Source organism: Dromiciops gliroides, chromosome 4 (genome assembly GCF_019393635.1).
Source record: "Dromiciops gliroides isolate mDroGli1 chromosome 4, mDroGli1.pri, whole genome shotgun sequence".
Taxonomy (NCBI): domain Eukaryota; kingdom Metazoa; phylum Chordata; class Mammalia; order Microbiotheria; family Microbiotheriidae; genus Dromiciops; species Dromiciops gliroides.
This window is the reverse complement of record NC_057864.1, coordinates 409888346-409906441: the sequence shown is the minus strand read 5'-3', so window position 1 is coordinate 409906441 and position 18096 is coordinate 409888346. Positions and strand designations below refer to the sequence as shown.

General features: G+C 36.9%; 1 protein-coding gene across 3 annotated transcripts in view; it reads left to right on the top strand.

Moving 5' to 3' along the window:
- Window positions 1-18096, top strand: part of RPS6KA2 (ribosomal protein S6 kinase A2) — a 599568-nt gene that overhangs the window by 425725 nt on the left and 155747 nt on the right. For all 3 annotated transcript variants that reach the window (XM_044005229.1, XM_044005231.1, XM_044005230.1), the window contains one exon: window positions 5004-5120. In XM_044005229.1, the coding sequence (XP_043861164.1) occupies window positions 5004-5120 (117 nt within the window). The remainder of the gene's footprint in view (window positions 1-5003; window positions 5121-18096) is intronic.

Sequence of the window (18096 nt, the reverse complement as noted above, 5' to 3'; positions counted from 1 at the left end):
AGGCACTGGAGAATACAGGCAAAAAAAAAAAAAAAAGGAAGTGATCCCTCATCTCAGGGAGTATATATCCTTACTGAAGTCAAAACAACATGTATACAGATAAATAATTACCCAAGTGATTGGCGGGGAAAAAAAGTAAGAACTGAGGGAGGGAATCAGTAAGGTTCTTGTAGGAGGTGATACTCGTCCTAAACTTTGGTTAGAGCTAGGGATCCCAAGGCACAAAAGTGAATAGGAAGGTCAGCATTCATGGGGAGGAGCAAATAGGACAATCTAGTTGGAACATACAGTTATCCCTTCCACATCATGACTTTCCCCATCAACATTTTAGGGGGCAGCAAGGTGGTGCAGTGGATAAAGCACCAGCCCTGGATTCAGGAGGACCTGAGCTCAAATCCGGCCTCAGACACTCTACACTTACTAGCTGTGTAACCCTGGGCAAGTCACTTAACCCTCATTGCCCTACCAAAAAAAAATTTAAACATTTTATATAAAGCAAATACCCTTCTTCATAATACTTCCTTAGCAAAACTTCTTAAACTTTTTTGAAGTACCTTTTTTTTTTTTACCAAAATCAACCACAGTTGGTTGAAGAAAAATTATTCATAAGGTTGTTTTTGGAACTTTTCCAATGAATATCTATGTAGAGTAAGTAAGAATTGGGAAAAAGAAGAAATTTTAGGCAACTAACGTCTCCTACCCCACCCCACAATCTCACTCCAAATTAGTCATAAACTTTAGTAAAATAGCTCTTGGATTTCACTGGTAGTAGAAAAAAGGCTATAAAATTTTTTCTGGGGCTTCATACTTCTAGCTATGCTACTGTTTGTAAGGGATAGCCCCAAACCAGAACTTGTATATTATTTGCAATTTGCCTTGCTGGCTCCAGAACATGTTTTGTTATCCAAAAAAAAAAAAAAAGTAAACCCTCAACAAGCAATCAAATAAAATACAAATAATAGGGATAATTATTAAGCCCTACACCTGTGTTTTAAGAAATCAGCTGCTAATTTATAGGATGAAAGAGACATGACTAGATTTCAGTTACTGTGAAAAAGATCTAGGAGTTTTACTTGGCTACCATCTCATTATGAGTCTATAGGGTGATTTGGCAGAGTTATTATTTTTGTTGCTTTAAATAGCACAAGTTTTCTTTTAGTAGTTAAAAAGCAAAGATGAGTGGAAAAGAAAATTTAATTCTCAGAAGTTACTAAATTGGGGATTTATCCCAATATGATATTGATTTTTTTTTTCTTCAGCAATGTTATAAGCTTTTCAATTAGGAAAGTAAGTTCTTCGGACTGCAAGCATCCTCTTCTCCTAAACAACCTGGAGACTGATTTAATTGAGGTTTTTTGTGACCACACTGTAGATAGCATATATACAAAAACTCTCATTGCCTTATTCCCCATTTGGGAGAGTTAACATACTTTGGTTGAAATAACAAAATATTTAGAACTAGGGAGGTAATTATCCCACCATAGTCTACTCTGTTAGGAACACATCTGGAGTACTATGTGCAGTTCTGGGTAACATTTTAGAAAAACAATTAACAAGCATGAGTATGCCAAGAGAAAGTCCACCAGCATGGTGCAGAAACTAGAAACAATGTCATAGGAAATAGGGATGCATAGCCTTGGAAAAGTGAGGCACGATAGCTGTCTTCACATACTTGGAGAAAATTTTCTTGGTAAAGTAAGATTAGACTTTTTTGCTTGGCCCCAGAAGACAGGAGGAACAATGGATAGACATTGAAGAGAAGCAATGTAAGGAAAAGGCTTACTAACAGTGAGAGCTGTCCAAACCTGTAATGGGAATGATCTCTCTTGGGAGGGTTACTTTTCACTAAAGGTCTTCAACTAGAAACCATATGACCACTTATTAGAAATGTTGTATAGGGCAGCTAGGTGGCGCAGTGGATAGAGCACTGGCCCTGAAGTCAGGAGTACCTGAGTTCAAATCCGGCCTCAGACACTTAACAGCTGTGTGACCCTGGGCAAGTCACTTAACCCAATTGCCTCACTTAAAAAAAAAAAAAAGAATGAAAGAAATGTTGTATAAAGCATCAAATAAAATCATGTAAGCAATGTATTTTGAAAATGTCAAGAAGTAGATTAAAGTCAGCTGCTGCCACAGAGGGTTTTTGTTCAGCTAGACTAGATATGGGGTGTCAAACAAATAGAAATGAAGCCTCTAAACCATGCATAAGGTCCCCTGCAGGCCACATATCAACTTAGAAAATTATATATTAACATAATTTGTGTTCTATTTTATTCATTTTGTTAGCTATTTCCCAATTACATTTTAATTTGGTAGGGGTTTAAGTGGGAATGTTACAGGTTAGATATATAGAGAGATAGATAGATATAGATATAGATATATAGATATATAGATATAGTTGATGCCTCCTGAGTTGGAAGTTCTTTGAAGTCCCTTATGATCCCTGGATTCCATGTGTCTTTGACTTCATCGATGTGGGTACTTCTTTTACTAATGTCACTTGTAACTCATATATACTTTCTCTTTTTTCATAATCCCTTTCTGTCATCTGCCACAAATTCTTCATAGAGGATTTACCCAACATTCTGGAGCCATTCTTCTAGGTCTCTTTGCCCTCAACAGAGAAGGTGCTGTGCTGTAATGAGCAAAGCAGAATTGAAGTAGCTCAAAAGAAACATGAGATGGACAAATTTAGAGAATCCACTCCAAATGTTCACATGGACTTTTTTGTGCCCAATCTGTGGTAGAGCATTCCACATTCATTTTGTTCTGATCAGCCACAGTTGACATACTGTAACTTAACCCTAACAAAGTAATGTCATTTTGGTCCTCTTTGAGAACAAAGGACAACAATCAAAAACCAACCAATATTTTGCAAATAACACTGTATAAATAACAACCTGAGTTACTTATCTATTATACCTCACCTTCACTTCTTGGCCAAGTCACCTCTTTTTTTCCAATCATCCATTTCCTTGATACTTTACATTATTTCTTATGTACAAATTACCACTGGTAATATGTTGCAAGGACAACTAGGTGGTGCAGTGGATAGAGTACTGGGCTTAGAAACAGAAAAACATGAGTTCAAATGTAGTCAAATCAGCCACTATGTGACCCTGGGCAAGTCACTTAACCCTGGTTGCCTCTGTTTCTTCATCTGTAAAATGAGTTGGAGAAGGAAATAACAAAACACTCTAATAACTTTCCCAAGAAAACCCTAAATGGGGAAACAAAGAGTCGGACATGACTGAAACAACTGAACAACAACAATATATTGCAGTCTACTTATGCTCACCACAGATCACTCCATTACTCTTTGGGTCATACACGATTTTTATTCTTTGGAAATTTGGGCAAATGTTCTTGAAAAACATTTATGGCATGCAGAATATAAAATATGCTTTTATTGTGACTAATCTGCAAACCTTTTGACCCTTTCATCTCTTATTCCTAAAAGATATTTTCCAATATACCCTTTTTCTTGCTATTCTTCTTTCTTCCCACCTTGCCATTCAAAGAAGGAGGAAAGAAAAGTATGAAGCATTTGCTATGTATCAGGCATTGTGATAAAAATTAAAGGCAATATCAAGAACTATGTTAATTTGATTTGGAGACTAATATCAAATTCTTCATAGTTTCTCACTTCAGTCTCTGTGACAGATATTGCCACTTAAGCTACAATTATCTCCATGGCAGTCTTTTTACTTGCATTCATTGGGAGTACTACAATGTGAAATGACCAAGTGACCCATGAATCTGTGTTTTATTGTAATTGAGAGCACAATGGAACCAATTACACTACCTCCTTTCAAAGGACAACCTGTGAGCCATCATCCTCTCATTTAGCTCCAGCTTCTTTATTGTTTTCTGTTTAATTTTTCATAAGAACGTTGGTACTAATGTGATTTAGTAACTTCAGTGGCATATAAATTCATTAGTTATTCAGCAATGATCATTTTTAGAGCACTAAAAGTTAAACTAACTCTTATAGACAGTTTAAAAACTGAGCAGTTATTAGTACCATCTGCCCCTCTTTTACTACTTACTGTACCACTGTTACTGTGAAAAAGGAAGGGATCTGGAGGCTCCCATTCAGATCTAGGGACAATTCTGTAATAGCTAAATAGATGAGAGAGAGAGAGAGAGAGAGAGAGAGAGAAATATGGATTGATAGATGCTTGCATATATGCATGCATACATATACAGAATAGACTGACCACAAACAGATGTATATATGTGTATGTACAGTATTTTCCTTTTAAAAAAAAAAGGAAGATGAATAGAGTAAGTAAAATATTATGTGAACTGGTTTTTCAAAGCATTTTAGATATTACTTAAGAGTTTTACTATTGTTATTACTTTCAATACCTACCAGTGGGTACTCCCTACACAGAAGAGGCTCAATTTTTTTTTAATAAAAGAGTGACTTTTAGGGAGGAAAGTCTGAAAGGTGTATGTAGTACATGAGTTGGTTGGGTGTTTTTCCCATCAAGGATGGCAGTTTTCAAAGTGACAAAGGGGAAAGTTCTAGAACATGGTAGCAGGTATAATATGAAAAAAACATACAGGTATGGGTGTAGGCATTAACATGTAGAGATAAGAAACTGAAGATACAAGGTATCTGATAAAAACTGAGGTGATCAATTCAAATCAGTAATAATTTGCTTCTGGATGTTTTAAGGTTAAGATTCCTTATCTTTGGGGGCAGCTAGGTGGCGTAGTGGATAAAGCACTAGCCCTGGATTCAGGAGGACCTGAGTTCAAATGTGACCTCAGACACTTGACACTTACTAGCTGTGTGACCCTGGGCAAGTCACTTAACCCTCATTGCCCCACCAAAAAAAAAAAAATATTCCTTTTCTTTTCCTACCAGCAAATTCTGTTTCTTAGATAAGGAAAGAATTTGTTTTTTCCTTACTTCCTCTTGAATGTAATATGTTGCACTAAAATTATGATAAAACTAGTTTGCTTTATTTATATGTTCCTTCTTTCTCTTGCAGGAAGAAGGCATTGTGAAGGAAATTGACATCAGTCACCATGTAAAAGAGGGATTTGAAAAGGCAGACCCTTCCCAGTTTGAGCTCCTGAAAGTTTTAGGACAAGGTTCCTATGGAAAGGTAAGATACAGAAGTCATAGAGAATTTAGAGATATTCCATAAAGTTGACAAGGTTCCACAGGGACATAAGGGAAAAAACTGTGTGGTTCTTATTGTTGTTACTGTTAGTAAACACATGTTAAATTGGCATTATTGGGAGTCTATATACATAAAGTAATGATTTAGTTTCTCGTTTTGTTTTGATTTGATTTGTTGTCTAAAGTTTGCATAATACCAAAAAAGGGTTTCTTATTATCATGTTCCTCTAACTGATATTAAATGGAGGCAAACTTTTGATAGAAAATCTTATTCTTTGCAACAAATGGTTCATTTCAGGATTTGTTGCGATCCTTAAATTCAGATTGAACTGTTTAAAAACAGGGAGGAATTCACAAAATCCCTTCCTTTGTCTAAAACTTTTTCTTCCTGAAAAACTCATGATTTCTCTTATCTGTTGCCTGTGCTGATAATACCTTCAGTAGACATCCAGTATTTTACAGAGATGCATTTTTTTTTCCTCTTTTTCTTTCCTCTTTCTGGCCAGAGGTTTCAATCTGTTCCCTAGGTTTTCTAACAGATTTACAAAAACAAAGGTGAATCAGGTTATCACTTTTTCCCTTAGAATCATAGCATTTTCTTCATATGAAAGGTACATCAGTGGCTATTGAGTCTCACCACTAGCTTTTTAAACTGTGGATTATGACCCCATATGGAGTCACACAACTGAATGTGGGGAGAGGGGTCACAAAAAATTGGCAATATTCAAAGGTTATATATACCTATTTATATACCTACATACCCAAGGTCAAGTAAAAATTTCTTGGGTAAAAAGAGGTCGGGGCAGCTAGGTGGTGCAGTGGATAGAGCACCAGCCCTGGATTCAAGAGGACCTGAGTTCAAATTTGACCTCAAACCCTTGACACTTACTAGCTGTGTGACCCTGGGCAAGTCACTTAACCCCAATTGCCTCACAAAAAAAAAACAAAAACAAAATAAAAAAGAGGTCACAAGTGGAAAAAAAAGTGGAAGAAACACTGGTCTAACCTATACCTGAAAAAGAATCCCAAATTAAACATACACAAATGGTCATCCTGCCAGCAAGAACATATTCATCATTCCCAGGGGCAGCCCATGCCAAATTTGTATAGCTCTAATTGTTAGGAAAAGAATTCATTAGAAATTTAGACTTGATTCAAGCCTAAATTTCCCTTTTTAGGTTAGAGTTGCAAGGAATATCTAAGACTATCTGGTCTAACCTTCTTCTTTTTATACATGAGAAAACCGAGGCCTACACAGTTTAAATAATGTGTCCTAAGTCACACAGATAAGTGCCAGAACCTATGTCCTCTGACTCCAGATCCACTGGTCTCATTGCTCCTACATCTGCCTTCAGAGACAAGCAGAAGACATTCAATCTTATTTCCATATGATAGCTCTTCAACTGTTTAAAGATAGCCATCATAATCTCCCAAAGTTTTCACTTCTCAAGCTAAACATCTGCAGTTCATTTAAACAATTCTCAGATGGCCTGAACTTGAGGTCCTTTGCCATAGTGGTTACCTTCCTTCACATGCTTATTCAATGTCCCTTATCGCCATTCTCATCTTCTGTATTTTGGAAGAACAGGAGAGGGAAATAAGCAGTGACCCACACACTCCTACAAACTCTCTTGAGTCCCCTGGAAGCGTGAGAATTTTCAGTTTGGTAGAAACTGGCTCTATCTGGTTTCTGATTCAACTCAAATCACCTAGAAATTGTGACTAATCAGACACCTTTAGGCTGTCCCCATCTATTTGGATCTCATATCCTCCTGTAAAACTTCTCTAAATAGATGACCTGGGGCAGCTAGGTGGCGCAGTGGATAGAGCACCGGCCCTGGAGTCAGGAGGACCTGAGTTCAAATCCGGCCTTAGACACTTAACACTTACTAGCTGTGTGACCCTGGGCAAGTCACTTAACCCCAATTGCCTCACCAAAACCAAAAATAAATAGATAACCTGGGTAGAGCAAAGACCACACCATTTTCTTTGTTCCATTTTGATAACCATTTAGATCCTCAGGATAAGCCTGTGAGTTGTCCAGGATCCAAAAGCGATATACCAAGAGTACCTATTACAATGAAGACCTTATTTGTACAGGGACCAACAACTTAGTTGATAACTAAGGAGAGTAGAAGTATTTGTACAGATACAGCATCATCTCCAGACAGTTTATCATTTACAAAGACAAGAAAAAAAGTCAGAGGGTGTTTTTGGTAGGGGGAGATTCTTTAACCATGGACAATGTAAAACCTTTTCTAATATAGGTCTAAGGTCACAAATATGAGAAAGTGGAATTTGGTGATGAGATTTAAATATTGGAACTATATGATAGCAATATTGTGTGTTCCTCGGCAGTGTTATCAGCCATTCTCCAGGATAAAACAGACAAAGTTACTGGCATGATTTATCATGATTGAGATATCATTATTGACATTGAAATTATTTTCCTGAAATTATAGCCTAAGGAATCCTTTGGAGTTAGGGGTGGGACTACTCCTATTTCTAATTACTAAGCTCAAGATGGATGGTCTAAAAGCAATCCTTTTCCTTCTTCACTCAGTATCCACCTAGGGTAAACAGATGCGGGGGGGGGGGGGGGACTCATGCTTACTCCCAGGATTTTGGTTTATCGGAAAGGCATAATGGTGAGACGAACCAGCTTCCTTGGGAGAGCCAGTGTGGCCTCAAGTGTTTACAGGCTTTAGTCCCATAAGTGACCTTTCTTGATGAAGCAGCATTCTAGAGCTCAGGCAGCCTTCTTCTCTGCAGCTGTGAAGGTTATTTCCTGTTAGGAACTGAGAAAAAAAGAAAACAACAAGAGATGTGGAGACCAGTGCCCTGTCCACACTCAGTAGGCTCTCAGTAAATGCTTTTCAATGACGGTGACAGGTGGGGTCATGGAACATCTAAAATGTCCCTGGAGAACTATTCATGTGTCATGTTGCTCTGTAAGTATCCTGGTTATACATCTTTTTGTGGTCTTCTGTCAGACTGACAGCTGGCAACATGTAGATTTCTGGGACATGTGGTCCTTAAATAAACTACATACCTTAGGGTGAACTATGTCACGTACAGTAAGGCTATCAACTTTGCCAAGCTAAACAATGTGTGTCTGTCTTTATAGAACTTTGATGTGGCAGAACCAGCGTCGGACCCTGTTGTTGGAATTGTAGAATGGGGATTATATTAAGATTCTGTCTGATCTCGTTTGAGCAACGTCGTTATATTTTCTGGCACATTTACTCAGTAGCGTGTGCTTTTTTACCCCCATAATATACTATACTCCAGGTACTATGTGTTAAATAAACTCTGGAGGTACAAATGCAAGGGAAAAGGGAGCAGCTGGGTGGTGCAGTGGATAAAGAACCCACCAGCCCTGGATTCAGGAGGACCTGAGGTCAAATCCAGCCTCAGACACTTGATTGACACTTACTAGCTGTTTGACCTTAGACAAGTCACTTAACCCTCATTGCCCCGCAAAACAACAACAACAACAAAATACAAGGAAAAAGAGAGTTGGTCCTTACTCTCAAAGAGCTTATATTTTAATGGGGGAAGATAATACATAAAAGGGAGATCAAAAGGGGGTCAAAAGTCCACTAATGGGTGCATGGTGACAAAGTCCAGAGGATGAAGGATGGCTGTTTGGGTCCTTTCTTCAAAATGGAGGTGTCAGGAATAACTCATCAACAGGATCAAAACAGGGGATGGGGGAGAAATGTGTTGTTTTTTCTGGTGGGGTATGGAATATTTATTTATGTACTGCTGTATTTGTGGAAATGAGGAAATGAAAATAGTCTTACAAATGATCTTCCACAAGACAAACAGCCCTTTCTAAGAGAGTAAAAGGCATGGGAGAGGCAATACCACCCCTTATCCTGTCATTTGCAGATGATATCATGAAAGAGAGGGAAAATGATTTTTTTTTAGAACAATAAATGAAACAGTACAGACTTGTTGAAATGAGTCAGCATTTGTACTTTGCCCTTCAATATCTGTTGTGTTATACCTTACAATGGTACCACCCTTGGCCTAGTGGTTGAAAGGAAAATTAACTCAATCCATTAAATATGCTCAGAGCATTTTATCAATTGAGCAATCAGCACTCAATAACCAAGGTGTCTTCAGAATATCTCCTGGATGAGGACGATAAAATGTTTTGATAGGTTTGGTTCTATTAGCCCAGTAACTGAGTGATCCCTGTACTATTAGAGATGTTGCCTTTATCTCAAGGTTGAATCCTATTTAGTGTCTGACGTAAGAAGAGATTGCAGAGATGCTTTCTGTGCAAAGAGTAAATATAGGACTAAGTCTCTAGAGGATAATTTCCACTTGATTGAATAAAAATGCCCTTGAAACTATTGCTGCTTAGGTAGCTGAGACAGTAAGTAAGAATGAAAGGAGAGAAAGGGATATGCCCATTTTCCTCCTACCTATTCCATAGCATAAAGTACAGTTTCACTCTTAAAGGTAGTTACTTTGGTTTTTTTTGTTTTTGGTTTTTTAATAGCAATAACCACAACATTGTTTTAAAAACTGAAGACATATAGAAGAATTAAAATCCCAGTCAGTGATAAGAACTAACCAGGATCCCAGGGAACTAGTGGTGAAAAAGACCTACTACCTAACAGAAACATATTAGATTCAAGAGGCAGAGAGACATCTATTTCTGGACAGGGCCAATGAAAGAATTTGCTTTGTTTGACTATGTATGTTTGTTACAAGGACTTTGATTTTTCCCCCAGGGTGAGAAGTTAAGGAACACTAAATGCTTGATAATTTACATGTGTGTTGCATACACACACACATACACATATATATGCATACATATATATGTTTATATATTTCAATTATAATATAATATTATATAATGTGTATTATAGTATAAATATAAGAGTAATCTAGTAATTATATGATATATAGATATGTATATATCTTTGGGTTTTTCTTTTAAACAGGCTATCTAAGGAAAGTATAGTAATGATATTTAACTAAATCCTAGGGGAATGATAATATGTTCAGGGGGCAGCTAGGTGGCACAGTGGATAGAGCACTGGCCCTGGAGTCAGGAGTACCTGGGTTCAAATCTGGCGTCAGACACTTAACACTTCTAGCTGTATGACCCTGGGCAAGTCACTTAACCCCAATTGCCTCACTAAAAAAAAAAAAATAAATAGATAATATGTTCAACTAAAGAACTGTAGTTAGGTAGACTAGCATACAAGTTGATAACCCTAAGCTGGAAAATAAGGACATTATTTTGCTATCAACAATAAGTATGCGCCTCACTTTAAGAAAACCAACATATAGAAGTCCCAAACTTATCAAGTTATTGATGATTGCTGCATCAAGAAAATATTATTTGCTAAAAACCAAATTCATGTTATTTTAATTGATTTCTCCTACTTCCACAACATAACTAACACATATTCCTTTCTCTTCAATTTCACGGCCATCAGATTAATTCAGGCTCTGGTCTCCATTTGCCTGGATTCTTCCAATAGCCCCTCTCCCCTTCAATCCATGATCCACAAACCTGTCAAGATAATATTCATAAAGCATAGAACTGACCAGTAAATTCTTCTGCTGTAGAATCTAGGATCAAATACAAACGCATATCTGTTTGACATTTAAAACTCTTCACAATGTGGCTGCTTCCTGACATTCCTCCCTTTCATGTACTTAGGTTGCAGCCAAACTGACATATTTTCTGTTCTCTGTATATGACATTCCACCTCTTACTTCCATGTCTTTTCATAGCCTGTCTCACTTTCTCTTTTTGGAACCTCAACCTGACTCTTTGTGATTCTATGGACCATATTGTCCATAGGGTTTTCTTGGCAAAGATACTAGAGTGGTTTGCCATTTTCTTCTCCAGTGGATTGAGGCAAATAAAGGTTAAGTGACTTGCCCAGGGTCGAACAACCATGAAGTGTCTGAGGCTGAATTTGAACTCAGGTCTTCCTTACTCCAGGCCCCATACTCCATCCAATGAGCCACCTAGCTTTCCCCAAATGTCTAGTTCCTTTCAAAGCTTAGCTCACTTCCAACTAGAGGCTTTTCTTAATTCAACTCAGTTATTAATGACCTCCCTCCTCATTACTAAGTATTTATTTGGCTTATATTGTGGATTTATTTATTGGTGAGTGTTGTTTCAGTTTAGTAGCATATAAACTCTTTAAGGTAGGAACTATTCTGTGTTCCTAACAAAGCTCCTAGTACATAATTGGTGCTTAAATCCTTCTTGAATTTAATTAATTTGAATTATGTATGGAGGGATCTTTCTGTTCATTTGATTTTTGCTTTTTTAATCACTCACTATTGAATAGGGAGCTGAACAGAAAAGTAGTTTGGGGAAGAGAAACTTGCCAATAACCATTAGTTAGAAATGTTTTTAAAGCATCCCTGTATGTTTAATGTGTTGTTGTTTTTGTTTGTCCTTCATTCTCAAAGAGGACCACGACATCGGGGTGATGTCATGACTTGCAATGAATTGAATTTAAGTGAAGCAGGGCTGTGCAAGGTCACTAACCTCACTCTCCTCCAGAGCCACTCTCTCCAGTGGCAAGATATATACATTAGGATGACTTGGAGAGGGCTCCAGGATGTTTTTAAGGCAGTTGGGGTTAAGTGATTTGCCTCACACAGCTAGTATCTGAGGTGAAATTTGAACTCAAGTCTTCCCAACTTCAGGGCCACTGCTCTAACCATTGTGCCCCCAATGCCCCATGTTTAATGTAAGTTCAAGGAAACAGAAGGTTCATTTTGAGAAGCAACATAGCTAGTGCACAAAGGAGCTGCCGGGAATCAAGAAGAACTAGGTACAAATATTACCTCTTACATACACTAGCTTAATGACCACTGGCAAATCACTCTGCATTTCTGGGACTGAGGCAATTCTCTAGGTTATACATTACAAATGAGCTGCTTATCTGTATCACTTTGGCAAGTTTATAGATAAAAAGTTACCTACACTGATGAAATCACAGGTCTGAACCATAATAATGATAATGCTAATGATGATAATAGTTTCAAGTCTAATTAGATGTATTGTATATACCTAAATAGAACTATTGTGTAAACTGATGCACACTTATCATTTTAATCTCGTGTGATCTGCAAAGACCTGAGTTCAAATCCTGTTTCAGATTCAGGATCCTAAGCAAATTATCTGTAAAACAGGAAAAGTAAAGCATTTATCTCTCAGGGTTGTTATGAAGATTAGATGAAATAAGGCTTGTAATAAAGTGCTACATAAATGCTGTTGTTTTGCAGTCGTGTCTAACTGTAACCCAATTTGGGGTTTTCTTGGCAGAGATACTGGAGTGGTCTGCCATTTCCTCATTTGACAGATGAGGAAACTGAGGCAAACAAGGTTAAGTGACTTGCCCAGGGTCACACAACTAATAAGTGTCTGATATCAAATTTGAACTCAGGTCTTCCTGGCACCAGGACCAGTAATCTATCCACTGTATTCTACATAAGCACATGCTATTGTTACTACTACATTCTTTGAGTTACAGTTGTATCCTTTCTGGATTTTTTCCTATTTTATTTTTATCACTCTATGTCTCAGTTCTCTGAAAGATATTTTTTTAATCACTTGGGCCCAAAGCAATGACTTTCTTTTTGTCTCCAGCATTTATACTCTTTTGCTTATCTCTGGAGCCCAAGTCAGAAAGGAAGAGGAAATGAGGCAATGAAAACATAAGGAGGCAGAACATTCATAGTTGTGCATGGTCAAATTAAGAACTAAACATAGTTAATTAACCAGACTTTTATGGAGGGTCTGTTATGTGCTCAGAACTATGCTAGACACTGTGGGGATTAAAAAAGAAGCTCTATACTCAAAGAGCTAACCTAGTTAAAAAGACAAACATACATGCATGAAACTTTTAAAAAGCCATGACAATGAAGTAGTTTGGAGGGTAGTTTAAAGTTTACAAAATACTTTTTTGGCAATACTTATATCAAGCAGAGAGTGTAACCCTTAGTAACCCCATTTTATACAAAATAGAACTGAGGCTCAAAAAGCTTAGACCATTTATGTTAAGCTACACAGATAGTAAGAGACAAAAGTAGATATTTGAATCTAGAAGCTCCGGGGGTGGGGGGACCAATGTCAAATCCATTGGTCTTTTTGTTACACCCTAGTATCTAAGGCATGGTTAAATATCAAAATGAATTCCCCAAACATAAAGTCCTGTGGGAGTTTAGAGGACAGAGAGATCAAGGGATGTAGAATAATCCAGGAAGATATTTCCTCCCCCATCTCCATTGTCCTTTCCTCCTACATATTTGCTTTTAAACAAGCATGCAGGGAGCAAATCATCTTAATAAAGAGAATAACTCTTTAAATTTTTTCATTTATTTTATTTTTAATTTATGGAATAAAACAAGCATTTCACAACAGAATAATTTTTTAAAAGATGATTGCACACCAAACTGTAAATCTTATGTACAATTTGCTATTCCTTTAAAATTATAATAAAACTATCCTGTAAATTTCTTTTTTTCTTTCCCTTTTTTTCTTTCCTATTTTCTTCCTTCTGCCCTAGAGATGGCTACTATTAGACACACACACATACACATACATATATAATTTTATACATCTATTTATCAGTTCTTTCTCTGGATGCAGATAGTGTCTTCTTTCATATGTCTTTTGTAGTTAATTTGGGTATTTATAATAGTCAAAATTACTTATTTGCTCAAAGTTATTCTTAAAATAATATTGCTGTTACTGCACACAACATTCTCTTGGTTCTGCTCACTTCACTCTTCATTATTTCATGCAAGTCTATCCATGTTTTCTTAAAATCAACCAGGTCATTTCTTTTTTTTGTTTGTTTTTTTCATCCCCTCAATTTCTAGTTCTTTGCCACCACAAAGAGAGCTGCTATAAATATTTTAGAATATATAGGTTCTTTTCCTTTTTCCCCCAATCATCTTTGGAAATAGACCTAGTGGTATTGCTGGGTCAACGGGTATAATCAGTTTAATAACTCTTTGGGGGTAATTCCAGATTGCTCTCTAAAATGGTTGGATTAGTTCACAATTCCACCAACAATGAGTTAGTGTCCCAATTTTCCTACATCCCCTCCAACATTTGTCACTTTCCCCTTCAATCATTTTAGCCAATCTGATAGGTGTGAAATGATATCTCAAATTTGTTTTAATTTGCATTTCTCTAATCAATAATGATTTAGAGCACTTTTTCATATGACTATAAATTGTTTTGATTTCTTTATCTAAAAATTACCTGTTCATATCCCCTAAATATTTATCAATTGCAGAATGATTCATATTCTTATGAGAAGCTTTTCATTTGAGGAATATTTGGGGGCCAGGTAGCCTTTTAGTGCCCTCCAAATAACACACAGGCACAGGAAATATTTCCTATTCTGAGTGGGGGCAGATCACAATCAGTTTCCTTATTCAGCTTAATGAGTGTAATATGAAGGTTTGCTTTCTCTAAATTGATCTCTTTTAGAGGAGATGGTAATTATGCTAATGTCCTCTGAAACAACATAGGATGCCCAGTTGACTCATGGGTTTTGGAGAAGACTGCAGACCAATACCAATCTTCCATTACTGAGAAATAGCTGATGAGTAGATAGAGTTAGGTAATTTTGTGGTTGGTAATTTTGCTTATTTTAGTTATACATAATAGTTATACATATTAGTGTATAGTGCATTTTTAAGCTGATATGGCATATAGCCTAGACTGCTCAATATTGTACATTGCACTTATTGCCTAATTTTCTTGCAGTGTGCATTCTGAGTTACTCAAATGACAATTCTAATAACAAAATGAGAAACCCATAAAAAGTTACCTTTATTAGGTGCTAAGGATTGAATGACGATTATTTACAAAAAATTGCCCAGCGTTGTTTCAAAACAGTTTCACTGCCCAAGGTTTTATTTCCAAATTGTACAAATGGGAGAGAGGTGGCAGGAGGAGAAAGAAATTCAATATATAACACAAATGGGTGGTGATATACCATAGGTCTGATAATGTGAAAGAATGTTATTAGTTCTGACCCCATTTGTGGGATTGTGGTTTTTACTGCCCTTTTATGCTTTTTGATTTTTGCAAGGAAGGCCCCACTTATTTTAAAAAGTATGTCTTTTGGGGGGCAGCTAGGTGGCACAGTGGATAGAGCACCAGCCCTGGTTTAAATCCAGCCTCAGATATTTACTCGCTGTGTGACGCTAGCCAAATCACTTAATGCCAACTGTCGACACACACACACACACACACACACACACACACACACACATACAGAGTCTTTTTTTTATTAACTATAGAAACATAAACAATCCTAAACATTTTCATAAACAAGGTACGATAAAAGGACACTGTATAGGAGGGGGGGAAAGAGTTTACACAGTTTAATTACATAATAAATTTAACCCAACAGCACCAACACTGACCTGATTATCCATGTCCCTTTCTGAACATTTTATGCCCTCTTCTATATATTTTTTCTAATATTTCACTGATATGATTTTCTTTCTTCATCTTTACATCCCTACCTACTTCCTCCCTCCCCCAAAAAAATAAAGCTCTCAACTGTAACAAATAAGTGTAAGCAAAACAAATTCCTATAATTGTCCATCAATTTTTATGCTTAGCTCCTTTCTCAGATGCATGTAATCTATATGGTTTTATGGGGTTCTTTTCTACATCTTTCATGTTACATTGTAGCTATTCTCTGGGGTATCTATATTGATAAGTAACACATAAGTAGTCTTTTTCCTTCCTGCCCATTTTCCATTTTAAAACCCTTTTAATTAAATTTGCAACCTTCAAGGCAAATATATTTTTTTGTCAGCCCTTATTTGGTATACTCCATTCCTGACCAAGAGCCCATAATTCCTATATTTTAAGTTGTGGTTCAGAAATAAAAAACTCATTCTTGGGTAACATCTTTTGACACTAGTTCTTTATTAACCAAATATGGCTCTTTCGAAGCCCTTAATTTAGGTTCCCATAAGGTCTTCAGTTTCTTGTTGAAGATTAATTAATTATTGGCAACGAGTGGTGATTTCTGGGTTCTTGAAGATGCTACTTAAAAGAGCAATCTAGGTCTCAAGAGCTCCTTCTGAAAGATTATGCACATTCTGTTAAGGGGTAAAATTCTAGCTAAACTGTCTAAAATATCTAATGAGTGGTCGCCAATCAATTACAAGCTTTAGCAAGAGTTAGACTTTTAAGCATTTATTAAGGAGAATAAGAATTTGGTAAAGAAAGAGAGAAAGGCCTAGATTCCTATCTATTAAAGGGAGAGCACATTTCTAGCTCCCTTCTCCGCCAGCGTCCTCAGGAAAAAGCCCCAGAGTCAGCGCCAGTCTCTTCCTTCCTCCTCCCACTAGTCTGCGTCACTTCCTCCCGCCAAGAACTCTTCTACAGTAAATATCCAGCAGGTGGCGTCATTCCAATCGTTACAATACCAAGATTGTCTCAGATCTTCTTTATAGAGCTTTGCTTAGTAATCCACAGCTGTGAGATTGGGTTAAAATCAGAATACAATGTCAGTCCAATTATTTCTTTTAATAGTAGATGTAGCATGGTATTGTGGGAAAATCTAGAGTCAAAGAACCTGGGTCCAGTGCTGGTTCTGCTATTGACTACCTGTGTGATGTTGGCCATCACTTTATCATCCTGGACCTGTTTCTTCATCTTAAAAATGAAAAGATTAGACCAAACCATCTCTGGGGCTTTTTCCAGGTCTAGATCTTATAATCAGTATAATTTGTTGTGGAAAAAAGCAACTCTACCAAGGTTATCTGTCAAGATTTGCTGAAAGTTTTGTATATGGGATTTTTTTCATTAACAACCTTTTGTTTTCTCTCCCACCCACTAAGAGAAAAGAAAAGAAAGAGGAAGGTCTTATAATATATGGATAGTTAAGAAAGACAAATTTCCACATTGTCTATGTCCAAATTCTTTCTGCATATGAGCTCTCTCAAGAAGTAAGTGCTATTCTTCATCGTCAGTCCCTTGTAATCATGATTGGTTACTGTGTTAATCTGAATTCTTCAGTTTTTATAATGTTCTTATCATTTAAATTGTTTTCCTGAATCTGCTTACTTTACTCTGCATCAGTTTAAGGCTTCTGAGGTTTCTCTAAAACTATCCATTTCATTATTTCTTGTGGCACAATAGTACTCCATTCCATCCATATCCTATGCTTGATTTAGCCATTTCTAAGCTGGTGGATACCCTCTTAGTTTCCAGTCCTTTGCCATCACACAAAGCAATGCTATAAATATTTTTGTTCACATGGGCCCTTTCCCTCTTTCTTTGATGTCCTTAGGCCATAGGCCCTAGTACTGGTTTTGTTGGGTCAAAGGGAACATAAAGCCCTACTTCAAGAGTGTATCTCTTCCTAGGTGCTTTGCATGTAATTAAGGTAAACTGCACCAAGATAAGTGGTTTTGCCTTGATACCACATGGTGCAAATGAGAAGGTATGAGTTTTAATGTAAATATAATTTATCTAGAAAATATCTTGGGGTTTTGGTGAACTCTAATCTCAAATAGGTATCAGGTATATGATAGCTCAAAATGTTAATCTGATTGTGAGCAACGATAACAAAAGAATTTCATCAAGGAATAAACAGATGATAGTCCTTCATCGTTGTTGCTGTTCAAACTTGAAAAGGACCAATGACACCATGACATTGGTATCAAAGTATAATGTGTTCAACTGTGGGCAGTCAATCCATTAAGAGCTCAGAGGGCTCTACCAGAGGTCACACACAAATGGCCCATTTGAGCATTAGGGATGGAGATGTCCCTAGATTTTTACATCTCACATTTCCTTTGTGCTACTGTGATTCTGCTTTGCTTATAGAGCAGAGCACCTTCTTTGATGGAGGCACATCATCCTGGTTGGTCCTCACCATAGATACTAAAGTTCTTCAAAAAGACCTTGAGAGTATCTTTGT